This window comes from Carcharodon carcharias, chromosome 17 (genome assembly GCF_017639515.1).
Source record: "Carcharodon carcharias isolate sCarCar2 chromosome 17, sCarCar2.pri, whole genome shotgun sequence".
NCBI lineage: Eukaryota > Metazoa > Chordata > Chondrichthyes > Lamniformes > Lamnidae > Carcharodon > Carcharodon carcharias.
The window spans coordinates 31284496-31303748 of NC_054483.1; the positions used below are offsets into that span (position 1 = coordinate 31284496).

At 45.9% G+C, this 19253-nt stretch overlaps 1 protein-coding gene across 3 annotated transcripts in view; it reads left to right on the top strand.

The window, feature by feature from the left end:
• Window positions 1-19253, top strand: part of LOC121289823 (cell division cycle and apoptosis regulator protein 1-like) — a 52473-nt gene that overhangs the window by 19507 nt on the left and 13713 nt on the right. For all 3 annotated transcript variants that reach the window (XM_041209698.1, XM_041209700.1, XM_041209699.1), the window contains 9 exons: window positions 2752-2887; window positions 6122-6245; window positions 6930-7070; window positions 7644-7869; window positions 8436-8549; window positions 9916-10082; window positions 13814-14024; window positions 17063-17146; window positions 18208-18408. In XM_041209698.1, the coding sequence (XP_041065632.1) occupies window positions 2752-2887; window positions 6122-6245; window positions 6930-7070; window positions 7644-7869; window positions 8436-8549; window positions 9916-10082; window positions 13814-14024; window positions 17063-17146; window positions 18208-18408 (1404 nt within the window). The remainder of the gene's footprint in view (window positions 1-2751; window positions 2888-6121; window positions 6246-6929; window positions 7071-7643; window positions 7870-8435; window positions 8550-9915; window positions 10083-13813; window positions 14025-17062; window positions 17147-18207; window positions 18409-19253) is intronic.

The window sequence follows — 19253 nt, forward strand, 5'->3', positions numbered from 1 at the left end:
TTTCAGCTCTCGCTGGCATGTGGCACTGGTAGTAATCCTTTGAGGCCTGACTTTTTAATTTACGTCCTAACTCCCTATATTTAGCTTGTAGGACCTCATCCCTTTTGTTACCTATGTCATTGGTACCAATGTGTACCACTACTACTGGCTATTAACCACACCCCCACCCCCACCCCCCCCGCCCAACCGCCCCTTCAGAATGCCCTGCAGCCTCTCCAAAACATCCTTGACCCTGGCACCACGACGGCAACGTACCATCCTGGAGTCTCTTTTGTGGCCACAGAACTGCCTATCTGTTCTCCTTTCTAATGAATCCCCTGCCACTTCTCTTCCTCCCCTCTTGTGCAGCAGAGCCACCCATGGTGCCATGGTCTTGGCTCCTGCTGCTTTCCCCCAAGAAGTCCCCCCGCCAACCCTCAAACAGTATCCAAAACAGCATATCTGTTAGAGAGGGGCATGGCCACAGGGGACTCCTGCACTACCTGACTTTCTCTACTCTACTGGCGGTCACCCATCCCCTTTCTGCCTTTTCAGTCTTTACTTGCAGTGTGACCACCTCAATGAACGTGCTGTCCACAATAATCTCAGCATCGCAGATGCTCCACAGTGAATCCACCCACAGCTCCAAAATTAGGTTAGCCAGTAGCTGCAGCTGGACACACTTCTTGCACACATCGTCGCCAGGGACACTAGAAGTGTCCGTGATTTCCCACATAGCACAGGAGGAGCATTTCATGGGTGTGAGCTCTGCTGCTATGACTTCCCTTTAGATTAAACTTGTTAGATACTCCCTTTAAAGAATACTAACTACGCTAGGGGCCTTATTCCACTCCAGACACTCCCACTACAATCCAAAGTCCTCACATTATTTTGTTTAAGCTAATGGACCGCAGCAGTTTAATTAGTAGAAGAAGTAGAAGTACTCACCTGATCCTATTCACCAATCAGCAGCCTCCCCTGCATGGCGCACTTTTTGAATTGTGATGCCACTTCAAACTCCATCACCTGAATGTCCTGAGGATACGCCTCCCCTCTCTGGTTTCAGCTTCTGTTTTTCGAGCCCTTTTATAACGCTCTCGCTGGCTTCTCCTCTCCTGTCTAAAACTCACCTTCTTCCAACCATAACAGCAACTTTTAGTTAATTGCTAGATTAGAAAAAGACTAGACTTTAGATAGAACTTAACCCTTAAATTCCCTCAGTCACCAATCTCCAACTGAAGCTCTCTACTGCAGCCAAACACCACTCCAGTGCAGACAATTGGATCTTGTAATTATCTGCTCACTGTCATCCTGGAATGCTGAGAGAACCTCTGGCTTCTTTCCTCTCCTGTGAACTGTTGTCCTAAATCCCTCTTGGCTGTCAGCTCTAACACAATGTGCAGGGAGAGCATGAACAACTTTGTCACTAAGATTGAGGCAATCCAATCAGTTGCCTGCACTGTGTCCCTCCCTTCCATGAACCCACTGGGCCAAACTTGCTTTTAAATTTCTCCCTTGCCTTAGCTCTGAACTCCCTTTTCTAGTTCCTCTTCTGTATCCCCCTAGGTGCTGTCTCTGAGCTTACTCTATATACTATTAACAAGATGCACTGCAGCACTGAACAATGCTCCTTCAACAGCTCCTTCCAAACTCACGACCTCTTCCACCTAGAAGGACAAGGGCAACAGACACATGGGAACACCACCACCTGCAATTTCCCTTCCAAGTCTCACACCACCCTGACTTGGACCAATTCCATCCCCCTCCCTTGTAACTATCAGAGGCTGAACCAGTTTGTTTGCAACCTTGGTATTTGACACCGACTTGAGCTTCCCCAACTTGAACACACGTTTGTGTTGTCACAAAGACGACTGCTTTCCACCGCTGCAATATCACCCAACTTTGCCCTGTCTCAGCTCAGCTGCTGCTGAAACTCTCGACTTCTCCAATGCACACATGACTGGTCCCTCCATTCTATCCTCTGTAAACTTGAGGCCCCAATTTTAATTGCTCCACCATTGGTGGCTGTACCTTCAGTTAGCTAGGCCTCAAGCTCTTGAATACTTGCCTCGCTCTCTCGCTTTGCTCCTTTAAAGCATTCCTTAAAACTTAACTACTTTGACCAAATATCTCCTGTGTCAATTGGTGTTACACTTGGTTTTATAATGCTCCTGTATAACACAATAGGGTGTTTCATTGAATTGAAGGTGTTATTTAAATACAAGGTGTTCATGGGGATTATTAATGTGGAATGTGTGTGTATATAATATACAATTGAGATATTTGGTGCTGATGCTGAGACTGTGGGACTCACCGCGATGTCCATTTAGACGAGTCTCTGCTTTCTGTTGGACACTGATCAGCTGTACTGCTCTCTCCATCTGATTTTATTGAGGTATCATCACTGCACTGGCTGCAGGAGTCACTGGAATCTTGGGACTGCACTCCCCTGTCACTGGAGCCCCCATGACTCTTCCCACCCTCCTCCCGCCCCTCACTGGAGTCCATGTGCTGTTCTCAGCTGGGGCTCTCAGGGCTGCTTGCCACATTTCAGTCTGCAGGAGGACTCGGGTCTAGCCTCTGAAGGACTGCGAAACGGGTTTTCCAAACAGCTTGCTACATTTTAGAGATTCTAAACACTCTGAATCTCTGCTACCCCACTTTAGAAGTATGAGATTCCACAGCGATTGTGGAATCTTCCCAGAGCAGGCATTGTATATGTTAACAGCTTGGAAACCCTTCTTCGTGCTGACTAATGTTTATTTTTTGCAGAGCCCTTCGCACATGTTGTCTGGTCAGAAGCAAGGGATCCTAGGAGCAAAGCCCCAGCCACAGCCTCTACTCCAAGCTCCACGCATTCCCTCCTTGTTATCCTCACAGCCACTGCTTTCCCAGCTTCCTCACAAACGTGAGTATGAACAGTAATACACTGCTTTATCCGTTGGCGTCAGGAAACCACGGAAACAACTACTTAGGCCTTTGAATAGTAACCCCATTCTTGGGTGAGATCTGTCTCCCATTAGTCCCATCCACAGATACCTAATCTGTTTTGTTAGGCTTACCCCAGTTGCTTTATGCACATAAACACAGAAGCTACAACACTGAAACAGGCCTTCAATGTCATATCAATGTTTATCTCCACACAATTAAATGGCATTAGTCATTGCTTTATATTCCTATCCCTTAAATCCACTTATCCTGCCTAGTCTTGAATATTGTCACGGTTTCTGCCACTAACTCTGGAAGTGAATCTCTCAGCCTCACAACATCTGTGGTCAAGACTCTCCTGCCCTCTCGTCTAAATCTCTCGCATTTAATCTTATATCAAAAGCCCCTCATTCTTTATCTCAGACATTTAAATATTATGTGGGCATCACTGGCAAGGCCATTTTTAATTGCCCTTGAACTGAGTGACTTGCTGTGCCATTTCAGAGGGCAGTTAAGAGTCAACCACATAGCTGTGTGTTTGGAGTCACGTGGAAACCAGATAAGGAAAGCAGATTTCCTTCCCTAAAGAACATTAGTGAACCAGATGGGCTTTTACAACAATTGACAGTGGTTTCATGGTCACCATTAGATGAGCTACCATGATGGGATGGTGAGAACTTGTGTTGTCAGAGCATGAGCCTGGATTACTATTCTAGTAACATTACCATTATGCCACTGTCTGCCCCAATTGGCCCACTTCTGTCTCCCCTATCTTATCCTTTCAACGTTTTAAACATTTCTTGCATCGCCCCATAGTCAGTGTTATATTAGAAAAAGACATTGTTATGACCCAGCAGTTGGTACAGTGGAGTTATTTAAAAATCCCAGAGGGAAACTTTAAACAACTGTCATAACCTATATTTTTAAGTGGAATGTCTGAGACATTTATTAATTTACACAAGTTAAATATATGCACATGGCTATGAATTGCTACTGTCTTAACTTTTAACAAATTCCCAAACTAATCTCCATTGAGGCAACAACAACGTAAAAGACCATAAGACAGAGGAGCAGAAATTAGGCCATTCGGCCCACCGAGTCTGCTCCGCCATTCAATCATGGCCGAGAAGTTTCTCAACCCCATTCTCCTGCCTTCTCCCTGTAACCTTTGATCCCCTTACTAATCATGAACCTAACTATCTCCGTCTTAAATACACTCAATGAGCTGGCCTCCACAGCCTTCTGTGGCAATGAATTCCATAGATTCACCATTCTCTGGCTAAAGAAGTTTCTCCTCATCTCTGTCCTAAAAGGTGTTCCCTTTGCTCTGAGCCTGTGCCTTCGGGTCCTAGTCTCTCCTACTAATGGAAACATCTTCCCACGTCCACTCTAACCGGGCCTTTCAGTATTCTGTAAGTTTCAATCAGATCCCCCCTCATCCTTCTAAACTCCGTCGAGTATAGACCCAGAGTCCTCAAACGTTCCTCATATGTTAAGCCTTTCATTCCTGGGATCATTCTCGTGAACCTCCTCTGGACCCTCTCCGGGGCCAGCACATCCTTCCTGAGATATGGGGCCCAAAATTGCTCTCAATATTCTAAATGTGGTCTGACAAAGTATAGACTTTAAGCAGACACCAGGCAAAGCATTTTCACCATACAAATCCAAAATGAGGTTCTTTTCACTTGGGTTCTTTTGCAGACATAGTGGTAGGCTTACAGCTGCTTTGATGTTACATTGCCTCTGCCCTGCACACACACAACTGCTTTCTGTTATACCTAGCACATCTATGTAAATTCTCATTGTATCACCAGCCCCTTTGAACTCCACCTCTTCTAACAATAAAACCCCTTTCATAGTACCGATTTTATTAGTAGTATAAAACATTGCTTGGCCTCTTCTAGCTAGGTGCCAGATTTCACTCCCCTTCTTGAATGCTCTGTTCAACAAAGTGCAAATGGACTGTACCTCTCTTACATCTCAATACTAGTATACATCAAAGCACCCAGTCTAGCTGGCTTTAATCCAATTAAGACACACCCACTGACTAACCCTCTTTTTAGTAATGTTCAATAACGTTATATACGTTAATAGCTTCATGACAGACTACTTTCTCCATCTTCCTCTGTGTATTCTCAGAACAGGCAGCATCCTAGTGATTCTGTTGTATCATCACTAGAGCCTCAGTAAGGGTAGAATATTGTTGGAACTGAGATTGCACCTTTGTGATAAACCATAAATACCAATAGCTTTTTCTCATCGACATGAGGGTCTGCTTTGAATATTCTCTGGACTAGGACCTAAATGGCTTGTAGGATTGTGGGCTGAGGCTGAGACAGAGGCTGTCAACAATGCACATTTGATCGGGTTAGTGGCTGAAAGAATAGGAATACAATGGGGAAATGTGATTCCAACCAGTTGATGGAGTGTAGGTTCAAAACCCAACATGGACAAGTTGGGCTGAATGGCCTATTTGCATCTTAAGTTCACATATTTCTAGCTATAAATTCCTCTCTCCTTGCATAGCACTTTTGCATCACCTCACACTTTGGCAACACCAAATTTTACCTGCTTCCTTTGAACCCATTTCAAGCCTGCGGATTCCTTAGTTCATCTAAAGTGGGGATCCCTGTGCCCTGTGTGTAGAACCTGTAACTCACTCTTGCCATGGCCTTAGAATGACACCCAGGATAGAATTCCTGATGGAGTTACTGACATATAGTGAGGAAAAACAGCTTGTGTCTGAGGGCCAGGTTGCAGCGCTCACCCAAGTCATCCTTCATCCTTCATCCATCATCCAATCTGTAACATGTCCACAGAAAATTCCTTTCTCACTCATCTAGAACAGCTATAGATGTTCGATTGTTGAACTTAAAGTCATACAAATAAAATGGATTGAGAGCTGTTTGAGTTTTACACTCCCATTGTGTTTTTTAAATTTATTTAGTGTTAAGGCCAGCATTTATTGCCCATCCCTAGTTGCCCTTTAACAGGTAGTGGTGAACTGCCTTATTTAACAACAGCAGTCCGTATGGTATGAGTGCATCCACAGTGTCTTTGGAAGGAACTTGGAGGTTTGAAGCCAGCATGGTCTGAGATTTTCGAAACCATCACTTCTTGTGTGCCTGTTGCTTGTTGCCCGACTTTAGCCTGTGTTATATGGTAGTCATGCTGTTTGAAGAGTTTTTTTTTTTCTCTGTCTCTCTCCTCCCAGCTGGTTTGCTGCAGCCTTTGGTTCACTTGGGTCCACATGCCCAGCTTGGCCGTAGGCTGGATTTGGGACTGCGGTCAATGGGGAGGAATGGACGAATGGACATTGGCCGGAGAGGTGACAGGAGGTAGGAGCATCTGCATTATGTCGAGATAGCATGTGTGCTGGTTTGAAAGAACTTGCGATTTGAAGATTTCATGATGGGAGGGTGCTCTCCAAACTGTGTTGAACTCTGCTCATGACGGATTGGGAAATGTTGAGAGACCAGTGAGTTGATCTTCCTCCAACAGCTGTGAGTTGGCTGTCGTGGATCAGTTTGGGCAGGGGCTATCTGATGCTGTCTCACCGATTGGGAGATTTCATGAATAACCTGGGCTGTCTGTGTGAGTCAGTTATTCAATTGCGGAGGGCATCAGAGCTGAGCAGGTGGAGATCTGATACTTGACTGCTCCTGCTAAGCATCAGGTCTCCCTGGGAGCTCAGCCCTGAAATGTGAATTCCCGCCCCTAACCCCTGGAACTGAGGTCTCCCACCCTGCGTCCCGGTCCCTGATCTCCTGTCCCTCACCCCGGCCCAGAACTGTCAATGGAAATTCTCATTGTGTTTTTGAGCTCAGACTGTTGGACATGGTCTAGATGTGGCATCTTATTTTACTGGATTAATTTTACAGGGAAAGTCCTCGAACATGAATGCCATGAACCCCAGCTGTTTTTTTAACATTTCCGTGTTAGCCTGAGGGACTAATCCATTTTATACATCAAAAGTCTCCAACTGTCTTTGTGTTGTTTAATTTCTCTGTTGTGTCAAACAGAGACAATTACAAGCGCATGGGTGGCCAGGGCAGCTCCCAGAAACGGTACCAAGATATGGCATCAGGGGAAGGACCAGCAAAAAAGGCACGGCATTACATCCCCTCGTACAGCGTGCAGTATGCCCGCTTCTCCCTGGACAGGTAGGTCTCTTCAAATACCTGAGTGCTGTTAGAATTGCGATGGCTGAGAGAATGAGGGGCGCTAGGCTGCAGCTGCCTGCACTGTTCACCCCTGATGCAGGGTTTTATAACACCACTGGTACATACTAGTGCCAGAGTGCTGGAATGGCCTCTCTTGGTCTGAGTCGAATGGTGTGTGTTCGCGGTCTATTTCCTGCTTGAAAGCTTCTCCATTGAGCACTGTCACACCCTGCATGATTTCCTCTGGTTAGTGTATGTGATTGCCCACAGGGTGACAGGATGAAGGTCAGTCTCTAACTCCTTACAGGGTGTTGGGACACTGGTCTATATAGGAATAGGACACAGACTGATGTCTTGTTCCCACACCATTCAGAGCTGCTGAGTTGAGCCACAGTGAATTGTACACCATTGATAGGATCAATCGGACCTGCTGTTTGGTGCCAATTTGGTGTGGGGCTTTGGGCTCAATCACTGATATTATATTGGGAGAAGTGAGATGTTTAGGGGTCTTGGCGTTTCATCTTTCAGATTGCCAGCCTTTGTGAATGCAGTGTTTTTTACCTTGTTCTACAGCTCTGCTTGTGATGCAATCGAGGTCCAGCGCCGATATCCTTGCCTCCATATCCCAGATACATTCTTCGATAGCAAGCTGTGCTGGGTCAATACATTTCCATTGAGTGAACCTTTCCAGTTGGGACAGAAATGTGTATTCCATGTGATGGAGGATGGATCGGACCTGGCTGAGGGACAGGAGAGTTACGTGGAACCCGCTGATGCAGATTCCACCTACAGTGCCAAGGTGAGTTGAATGTCTGGGAATGAATCTTACTGTATGCACAGTTTGAATGTCACTTTGAAACATTGCACAGACAGTGTGAGGCTCCTGCTCATAGTATCTTTCTCCCTTACTCGGGCATACATAGAGTGCAGTTCTCCTGTCTCTTCCACGTGCACGGACCCGTGTATACACACACACACACACACACACACACACACATATACACAGTGCAGCTCCCGTTTCTCCTGCACATGAGCGGAGCAAGTTCCCCATCTATTTACAGTTGAAACTAAAGTATATTTTCTAAAGATTACAGTATCATCATGTGCATGCTGCACTTCAAATCTTACACTATTCAGCAATTTCACCTCACAAGATTCCACGAAAGTGCAGATGGTAATCAGGTTGAGACACACCACTCCAGGTGAAGAATTAACACAGTTCGAAGGGCCAAGCGGCTGCCTCTTGTGCTGTACTTTGGATGAATTTGTTTGCCGTTGACAGCCTTTTCTGAATTTGAATTGAAGTGGTTTCTATTCGCTGCTTGTCTCCAGCCTTTTCATTGACAGTCCTGATTGGAATTTTAGGTGATACTGTTGTCGTGCCCTGACCTCCAGAAGCTGTACTGCCAAACGTGCACCTTGGCTGAGGCCCCAAAAGAGACAGCTGAGGTTCCTCAACATCCCACCAAACTGATTAAGGTAGGTGCTCCATGCTGGACTTCTGCAAAGGGAGCTTTTTCTCCCATTATCTTGCAAGGGTAATGAATGCCTGCAAGGGTTTGTGCACCTTTGCACCGCAAGCAGGCAGAAGATTTCTGTTTGCGTGAATCTACTCTGCCAGGCTGCTTTAGCAGGGAAAGTATCAGAACTGAGCTCAAACGTCTCCTCAGCCAATGTACCCACACCTAAATTTCCACTGCATTGTGATGTTGAGAAAGCATAAATTCAGACTCTTGGGGCAATGGGGTAGAGCTTAGCACCTGGTTGCAGTTGAGATCAAACCAACTCCATGCCATTTGGACATTGACCCTAGGACTTAGTGGTTTAAATAGTTCAGTCCGTTGCCACCTGGCATCATTATTAATAGGTCATTGACCCGATACTCCAGGCCAACATGTTCAGTACTGAAGGAGTGCTGCCCTGTCAGAGGGTTGTACTGAGAGAGCGCTGCACTGTCGGAGGGTCACTATTGAGGGAGTGCGGCACTGATGGAGGGTCAGTACTGTGGAAGTGCTGCCCTGTCAGAGGGCCAGTACCAAGGCAGTGCTGCACTATTGGAGGGTCAGTACTGAAGGAGTGCTGCCCTGTCGGGTCAGGTCTGAGGGAGCGCTGTGCTGTTGCAGGGCCAGTACTGAGGGAATGCTGCACTGTCAGAAGGTCAGTAATGAGGGAGTGCTGCACTGTCAGAGGGTCAGTAATGAGGGAGTGCTGCACTGTCAGAGGGTCACTAATGAGAGAGTGCTGCACTGTCAGAGGGTCAGTAATGAGGGAGTGCTGCACTGTCAGAGGGTCAGTACTGGGGAGTGCTGCACCATTAGAGGATCAGTGCGGAGGGAGCCGTGCACTGTTGGAGGGTCAGAATTGGGGAGAGATTTCTGTGAGTTCGGAGGTGTGCCGTCTTTTGGATGAGACATTAAACTGAGGCTCCATCTTCCCCTTCAGGTGAAAGTAAAACATCCCCTGGCATTATTTAATGAAGAAGAGGAAAGCACTTCCCAGTGTGTTCTGTGGCCAGTCTTAATCCCTCAACTAACATCACGTAAAGATTATCTGGTCATCTATCACTTGCAGCTTGTGGGATCTTGCTGTATGCAAATTGGCTGCTGTGTTTCTCACATTGCAACAGTGACTACACTTCAGAAATGTTTCATTGGCTGTGAAGTACTTTGCAATGTTCTGAGGTTGTGTAAAATGCTATAGAAATGCAAATTATTTTCTGCTGGTGTCTCAGGGCAGTTTGTTTGTTGCCTATTCACCATTTCTGAACTGCCCCTGATTGTATGTGGATTTCATCTTTCTGATTCCTCTCTCTCTCTCTCTCTCTCTCTCTCATTCCTTTATGTAGTTCTTGGTGGGGATGAAGAGCCAGGAGGAAGCCGTGCTGATTGGAGGCTCTTGGTCTCCTTCCCTTGATGGCACATGTCCAGATAAGGATCCCAGAGTATTGATCAAGACTGCCATTCGTACCACCAAGTCCCTGACTGGCATTGACCTGAGCGCCTGCACTCAGTGGTGAGTTTTGACCTAGCAGAGGAGCAGGTGGGCACAGTGGGTGGGTGCACGTTGCTGTTCTGAAGGATGCAGGAAGCTTGATGAAGGGGCAAGACAGGAACCTTGATGAAGAGAACACAGTTCATCACGTTAATAAGGGGAAGAAAATTACCCACTTCTACTGTATACTACATCATTCAGCGTTGGTGCATTGCAGGACTTGGTCAATGGAACAAGTTCTTCCCTCACTTTAACGCCGCCTTCAAATGTTGGACTCGTAGGGAGTATGCAGGACCTGCTGGTGAAACTGCACAGTGACAAGGCGAGGTGCATTCTCCAGGGTGTCTCTCACATATTTCGGAGGGGGGATCATGTTTAGTACCACAGAGTAAGGGATTGCCTCAAGTGTGCAAAAGCGAGTGAGGAGAATGAGCAGCTTTGTTTATGGGCCATCATAACCATTGCCACACAGGTGTCAAATAGACCATTGTGCTCTTTGGCTTCTAAGAGCATGAGCCTTTCCTTACAGTGCCCAGTGAAGTTCTGCTGGTGGCGTGATGTCCAGATATGCAGCATTCCTGCTGCAAACAGCTGGGAGGCTGACGCCTCATCTCTGGTCATTTGCTGCTGTTCTGTGTTTGAAAGCCTGCTCTGCCATTCAGTATGATCATGGCTGACCCTCTATCTCAACACCATACTCCCGCTCTCTCCCCATACCCCTTGACACCTTTAGAGTCCAGAAATGTTTTATTTTTCAATATATTCAGTCACTCGGCCTCCACAGCCTCAGTGGTAGAGAATTCCACAGGTTCACCACCTTCTGAGTGAAGAAGTTTCTCCCCATCTTAGTCCTAAATGGCCTACCCCATATCCTGAGATTGTGATCCCTTGTTCTAGACCCCCCCCAACCAAAAGAAACACTATTCCTGCATCCAGTCTGTCCAGTCCTGTCAGAATTTTTTGTTTCAATGAGATCTCCTCTCATTCTTCTAAACTCCAGTGAATACAGGCTTAGTCAGCCCAATCTCTCCTCATACGACAATCCTGCCATTCCAGGAATCAGCCTGGTGAGCCTTCACCGCACGCCCTCTATGGCAAGTATATCCCTCATTGGGTAAAGAGACCAAAACTGCACACACTACTCCAGGTGTGGTCTCACCAAGGTCCTCTACAGCTGCAGTAAGACATCCTTGCTCCTGTACTCAAGTCCTCTTGCAATGAAGGCCAACATACCATTTGCCTTCTTGAGTGCTTGCTCTGTGATTGGTGTACAAGCTCCCTATGTACATCAACATTTCCCAATCTAGCAGAATTTAAAAATACTCTGCCATTCTGATGTTCCTACCAAAATGGTTAACTTCACACTTATCCACATTATACTGCATCTGCCATGTATTTGCCCACTCACTCAACTTGTCTAAATTGCATTGAAGCCTCTTAACACCCTCCTCACCACTCACATTCCCACCTAGTTTTGTGTCGTCAGCAAACGTTGAAATATTAGACTTGGGTTCCCTCATCCCAATCATTGATATATATTGTGAATAGGTGGGACCAAAGCACTGATCCCTGCGGTACCCCACTAGTCACTGTCTGCCATTCCGAAAAGGACCCATTAATTCCTACTCACTGTTTCTTGTCTGCTAACCAATTCTCAATCCATGCCAATATACTATCCCCAATCTTGTGTGCTTTGATTTTCCCCACTAACCTCATGTAGGACTTTATCAAAAGCTGAAAATCCATGTACACCACATCTACTGGTTCTCCCATATCTATTCTGCTAGTTACATCCTCAAAAAACTCCAGTAAGTTGGTCAAATGTGATTTCCCTTTCATAAATCCATGATGACTTTGTCTAATCCCGCCAATATCTTCTAAGTGTCCTGTTATCACATCCTTTATAATAGACTCTGGCATTTTCACTACAACTGATGTTAGGCTAACTGGTCTGTAATTCCCTGTGTTTACTCTCCCTCCTTTTTTAAATAGTGGTGTTATGTTTGCCACCATCCAACCTACCGTGACTGTTCCAGAATCTACAGAATTTTGGAAGATGACAACCAAAGAATCCGCTATTTCCATGGCCACCTCCTTTAATACCCTGGGATGTAGATTATCAGGTCCTGGGGATTTATCGGCTTTCAGTCCTATTAATTTCTCCAGCACTGTGTTTCCAGTAATACTAATTTCCTTCAATTCCTCCTCCTCACTAGACCCTTGATTTGCTAGCATTCCTGGAAAGTTACTTGTGTCTTCCTAGTGAAGACAGAACTAAAGTAGTTGTTTAATTGCAGAAAATCCTGGAAAAACTCAGCAGGTTTAACAGCATCTGTGGAGAGAAAAAAAGAGTTAACATTTCGAGTCCGTATGACTCTTCTTCAGAGCTCCTATCACTGGCCTCCTATCCAACTTCACATGCTCCACCCCAGCCCCCCCTTAAACAATATAAATTTCATCACATTTTTACTACTCTTCGCTCTGAAGAAGAGTCATACAGACTTGAAACGTTAACTTTGTTTTTCTCTCCACAGGTGTTGTTAGACCTGCTGAGTTTTTCCAGCATTTTCTGTTCTTGTTTCAGATTTCCAGCACCCGCAGTATTTTGCTTTTATCTAGTTGTTTAATTGCCCTGCCGTGCCCTTGTTCTGTATTATAAATTCTCTTGCTTCGGACTGTAAGGGACTGACATTTGTCTTCAACAGTCTTTTTCTTCTTCATACTTACAGAAGCTTTTACAGTCCTCTTTTATGTTCCTTGCAAGTTTACTCTCATACTCTATTTTTCCCTCTTAATCAATCTCTTGGTCCTCCTTTGCTGAATTCTAAATAGGCCCCAATCTTCTGATTTGCTACTTTTTCTAGCGACTTTATATGACTGCTCTTTGGATCTAATACTATCTTTAATTCCTTGCGTTAGCCATGGTTGGGCCACTTTTTCTGTTGTGTTTTGCGACAGAAAGGAATATATATAACTGTTGCAATGCATTTTAGCCATTGTTTGAAGGACCTTATGGCTTCCTGGGTAAATATTCTGAATAGTAAATGCTGAGGAAATCCTGACTGTTTAAAACTAAATCTCTCCTGGGCCCCAGAGCCTGGACATTGTCCAATTGTGCCTAATCTCTGCAATGAGGCCCTGTCTCAGCTTCACTGGCCTGTTTGTTTGTGTTGTACATGATATGGCAAACCCGAGTTTGTTTGTAAAGGCAAAACTAGAAGCAGCTCTGAGAAGGGTAACTGGTCCTGCTCTCGATTAGCTTGCTTGATCGGCCTCACGTTTACTGGCTGAAAATGGGGAGGGAGCTTGGTGTGATCGGGTTTTTGGGGGGCGTCGGGGGGGTGGGGGGAGGAGAGAAGAGAGGAAGTTCCCAGGGGAAGGTTCGCATTACTGAGTCTACCTGTGTGAGGCCAGCTGAAGCCCTGACCTTGGACTCTCGCCTGATCCACCTGGAGTCTGGTGGCTATTGCCCATCACTGTGATTGTGGGGTGGGTGGAGGGGGTCCCAGTATTTATCACTGTCTTCTGAACCAGATGCCCTTTCCCGTGGGGAAAATCTGAGAGCCGAGCCTGTCTACGCAGCTGATGAAGAGGGTAGCGGGAAGGCAATTAGGCACAGGGGGAATGAAAGCCTTGTTGGGAAAGGGAGGTTAAATTCAAAGCTGCGGAATGACGCGGAACTGTAGACTATGAGCATTGGATTTCTGGTCCTGTGTGCTGTTATATCCAATAACCCTCTTCCCTTGTGACAGGTTTCGCTTTGCTGAGATTCGCTACCATCAGCCTGGAGAGCTCCGTGAAGGGCGGCTGCTCCCAGCCCGTGTGGAGACTGTGGTTGTATTTCTGCCGGATGTTTGGCATTGCCTCCCTACTCGCTTGGAGTGGGACGCACTGTCCCTGGGATATACGCAACAGCTGACTGACAGGGAGCAGGCAGAGCACAAGGACACGGACCGAGATGAGGCATTGAATCTTTTTTTATTACTCCATTCTCTTACACAAACACTGACACACACACACACACACACACACACACACACACACACACACACACACACACACACACACACACACACACACACACCCCCCTGTACCCCTCCACTACCATATCAGGAATGATCAGGAGCACTCAGTTGACGTGACCATTTGTCGTCCTTAAAAGTTTCTGACCTTGAAATTTTCAAATGATGGAGCGAAGAATGATTGCAGCTCCTCTTGGCACTCTGTGTGAATGTGGAGGGGGGCTCATTGACACACACACACACACACACACACACACACACACACACACACACAGCAACAGGCCACATCTCAATTCCTCAAACAGGGTCAAGTTGGTACAAGAACTGGCATCTGAGTAAATCTTTAAGAATTAATCCAGCAGTTATCCAGCAGCATCATCTGAAGGATAATTTGGAGTCTGCTCCCAACAGTTCTTACTCTGGAGCAAGGTTTACCTTCACTGTGGAACTGTTACTGATGCATAGTGAAAGAAACAGTAACATGCACTCCATTGGCTCCCGGCCAGTAACATATTGTGCCTTTCTTCTTGGGGAGGAGCGGAAGCTGGATTTAAGGATCACCATTACACAGGGCACCTTCATTCGGTGCTCCGCATGTTGCACAGGTCAGCCTGTGATTCCCCATAGAGTAATAGAACGTGGGTTGGTGTCTGTAATATCTGCCCTGGGTGCTGTAGGCACACAGTAGTGGGGTGGCTAGCATAGAGAAAGAAAGAGTAGCACTTGGTGTACTTAACAGTCTAAATTAAACAGCCCCTTTTACTCACTGCATAGAAGCTGTGAATATGCTGTCTCCACTCTAAATAGCAGACTCTGTATTTCTGGTTGAACACGGAAAACAGCAAATTCTTCAGCTCCCAAAATACCCTGTTTAAGGAAATGTGAGTTGGCGTGTGCACAGACACACACATGCACCAATAATACATCTCTGTGCCACACACACATATACATCACTACCTACCTCTGTGACATCCCTCCACACCTACTGAAACACTTGTTATGATACAGTTTGCCAGACAGTTTGTTGTTCATTCCCCTGACAAGCTATCTCCCTTCAGCTCCCCATCTGCAAATATAAGGAGCTCTGTCCTGTGTGTGTGTGGCCCATTTCTGCTTTGGCTATTCAGTCTGATACTCCTTGGGTGATTTCCATCTCATTTGACGAACCAACATTACAAAGACCGCTCCTCAGTTCTTTTAAGAGAGTCCTATTCCCAGGCAGGTGTCCATTCAGAACAGAGCTCTTTAATGGTGGAGCAGGTAGTGAGTTATGATACAACTAAGCCTGTCGTTTAGTGGCATTCACAGAAAGGGAAAACATTTAACTTGTGGACTAGAGGTTTTGTATCTACCCTGAACGGGACCTCTCCACAATTCTCCAATGATGTGGGAATGGGAATACTAGCAGCAGGCAATCCAGGTTTCAGGAAGTGCAGTCAGCCAAGTTTTAACACTGGCTCAGAACTTTACTGGTAGAGAAAAGAGGGGATGACACAAGTATGGAAGGTCCCCTGCCCGAGGTTGGCCACTTCAGGACTGACGTAGCATGAGTTGGTAGAGTGACATCTGTACCTAGCAGTTCCTGTACCCCAGTATTATACAGTGATAGACCTGTCGTGACCAGTGCTGTAACCCAACATTATACAGTAATCAAATTTTGACCCGACTGGACCTGGTTCTGGCCGACACCTTAGTTAGAAGTTACGAGCTGCTCCACATTTCAGTTCAACACTGGAAGAGATTTATCCGGGATGAAGAGCTGGGCGCGTGTTGTAGAATTACACAGTGTAGCCATGTAGAACCCTGTACACAGGAGACCCTTACTGCAAGAACCTGCTGGTGGACTGGTCCTTGCGGCCTCCTATTTGTAACAGACGGAGTTATCACCTACAGTCTCATTGCTGCTGGCTGAAAGCATGGCCTTATCTGACTCACGTGGGCAAAATGGCTTAAATAATGGTTTGCTGAAATTTTGGTCCATGTGCCAGCTTCCCTACCAGGCAATGTATTCGTTTGGAGTCCATCTGGACATGAGAGAAGCAATGAAGGAATTGGTAGCTGAGTCTCTTTAGGGGCAGTTGACGATCCTGTCCAGCAGAGGCACCAGGCAGTCAGTGCAGGAAGGGGGAAAAGGATACCCTGTTACTGCAGAGCTGTCATCAAGTTGGGGCTGAGAGATTGGGACAGTACAGAGGGAACTTTTCTTTGCGACTAATCTGTGGTGTGCCTGCCATATTAGTGTTTGATGGGACAGTGTAGAAGAAGCTTTATTCTGTATCTAACCCTGTATTGCACCTACCCTGGGAGTGTTTGATGGGACAGTGGAGAGGGAGCTTTACTCTGTATCTAACCCCATGCTGTACCTTAACTGGGAGTGTTTGATGGGGACGGTATAGAGGGAGCTTTACTCTGTGGCTAACCCTGTACTGTACCTGTCCTGGGAGTGTTTGATGGGGACAGTGTAGAGGGAGCTTTACTCTGTATCTAACCCATGCTGGGCCTGGCTCGGGGTGTTGGATGCTACTATGAAGTGCCTGAATTGTAGTGTCGCATTCCCAAACCTTGAAGAGGAAAATTCGAGAAACATTGCTGAGCAGCAATTGTTTGCACATGTGGGGAGAGAAGGATCTGGCTCCATTAAGCAACTAACAGTTAGTTAGGGGTAGTAGAGGAGATGGATGGTCCAAAAAACATTCTGATCAATGCGAGTGGGGAAAGACACTAAACGTTCTATGGAGCCCTTTGCAAGGAGTGCCCTCCCTCATTTAGCAAGATGATCCAAAGTTGCAAACCTCACAGACCATGGCTAGCCCAGGCATTTTCATTTGGTGGTCAAAGGTATAGGACAGGGTCAAACAGAGGTCTTGTATGTGGCTGTTTGGTGCATTAACAGTCTGCCCTTGGAACCTGGATAGGAAAATGAGCTCAGTGGATACTGCTGGCTGCTCAGAATAATGTAAGACATATTTTTCCCCTCAGACTGAAGAGAAGATGGAAGAGCAGGGAGAAGATGCGCTCCCCACTCCAACCCAGTGGAGCAGTCTGGACCTGAAGACAATGAAAGTAAGACCTGCTTGTGTATCTTACATTTCTGATGACTGCTTGTCTGTGTGTATGTCTATTCACGATAACGTTATTGTCGGTGTGTCATCCTAACTTGAAATCTCTGTTCCTATTCACTTTCCTCTCGGCTATATTTATATCCAAATTCCTATTTTAACTCCATCACACCCAGCAATGGAGTACTCTGCACAGTTATAGTCAGGTGGAACTTAAAGGGGACCACTCAGGCCTCAGATCAATCCAACTGAGAGCTGAGCTGTGAGAGCAGGTTGTTAAGCTTCAACCTGGATGTCATCTGTGCCTCAGAAGACTTGTCTGAGGCAAAAGTTTCTAGGTTCAAGCCCCCCTCCAGTGACCTGAGCACAAAATCCAGCTGACATTTCAATGCCAGTAGTTGAGTGTGCTGCACTGTCAGAGATCATTAGCATGAGACTTGAAATTGGGGCCCCATCTGCCCCCTCAGCTTCATGGAAATGATCCCACACCCAGTATTTGAAGAATTGGCCTGGTGTTCTGGCCAATATTTACCCCTGAAGCACCATCTCTAATACAGATTACCTGGTCATTGTCACATTATTGTGGCTGCATTTCCAACATTGCAGCAGTAACCACCCTTGTGAAGCACTTCATTGGCTATGAAGTGCTCAGGACATGAAAGGCAGTGTATAAATGCAATTCTTTTTTCTGACCTTTAGTCATGGAAAGCTTTGCCTCAGAACATATAAAACACAGTGCAATAGAGAGATTAAGTCTGACGTAATACTTGGATATGTCAAGGAAGCAGGATGAGGGGCACCGGTTTAGACTTGAGATGTGGACATACAGCTTTATAGAGGGGTGATCAGCATTCTTGAAACCCAAGCTAATTATCAAATTGTTCTTACTTCCTGATTTTTCTCAACATCTCACCTCATCCTCCACAGTGTTTTGGTCTTTTGCAAATCCACTGTGCTGAATGAACGATGAGACTGTGAAGGTATCACTGCAGGAGCAAAAAGCTTAAAGAGGGTATGAACCTGGATTAAACCAGTGGGCTATGACAGGTTTTAACATCCTTTTAGGTGGAAGACTTCCGCAGGGAGCTGAAAGCAAGGAATCTGAGCTCCAAGGGGACGAAAGCTCAGCTTGTGAGCCGTCTAGAGAAAGAGCTGGAAGAGGAGGCAGCAAAGGAAGAGATTGAGAAGGATGAAACCGCAGACCAGAAGGAGGCAGAAATCGAAGCAACAGAAGAAAAGAGCTCTTCCATGGAGGAGCAGAAGGAGGTGAGAATATTGCATGTATATATGGGATACAATTTCAAAATTTTTGTACACAAAAGTGGAGTCAAGATTGAGGAAGGAGAGTGTGCAAGAACAGAGACCTGGGGCTGATTATGCACAAATCTTCAAAGGTGACTGAACAAGTTCACAAAGCAGCTCTCAAAGCATACGGGACTAGGCTTTATTAACCGTGGCAGAGCATGCAAGGTCAAATGGTATGCCAAAACTTGATAAAACACGAATTCAACCTCCACTGGAGCATTGTGTCCAGTTCTGGGCACCATAATTCAGGGAAGATGCCTAGGCCTTAGCGAAGGTGGAGAGATTTACTGGAATGATTCTGAGAATGAGACATTGCAATCACATTGATAGACTGGAGAATAGAAAAGTCCTTAAGAGGAAATTTGATGGAGGTGTTTAAAATTCCGAAAGATTTAGATAGCGTGAAGAAAAAGATCAGTAAGCAGAGGACACACATTTAAAGCAATTGGCAACAGAACCAGAGGTGACATGAGTGAATACTTTGTTCATGCACTCAGTGATTTGTAGTTGGAAAGCTTTGTTCGAGAGGATGGTGGAAGCAGTTTCAACTGGAGCCTTCAAAAGGGAATTGGCTAAAAGGAGAAAAATTGCAATGATTGTAGAGAAAGAACAGGAAAGTTGCACTCAAACAAAAACAAAACTACCTGGAAAAACTCAGCAGGTCTGACAACATCTGTGGAGCGGAATACAATTGACGTTTCGAGTCTGTCTGACTCTTCATCAGAACTAAGGAAATAGAGAAATGAGGTGAAATATAAGCTGGTGGGGGTGGGACAGGTAGAGCTGGATAGGGGGACAGTGATAGG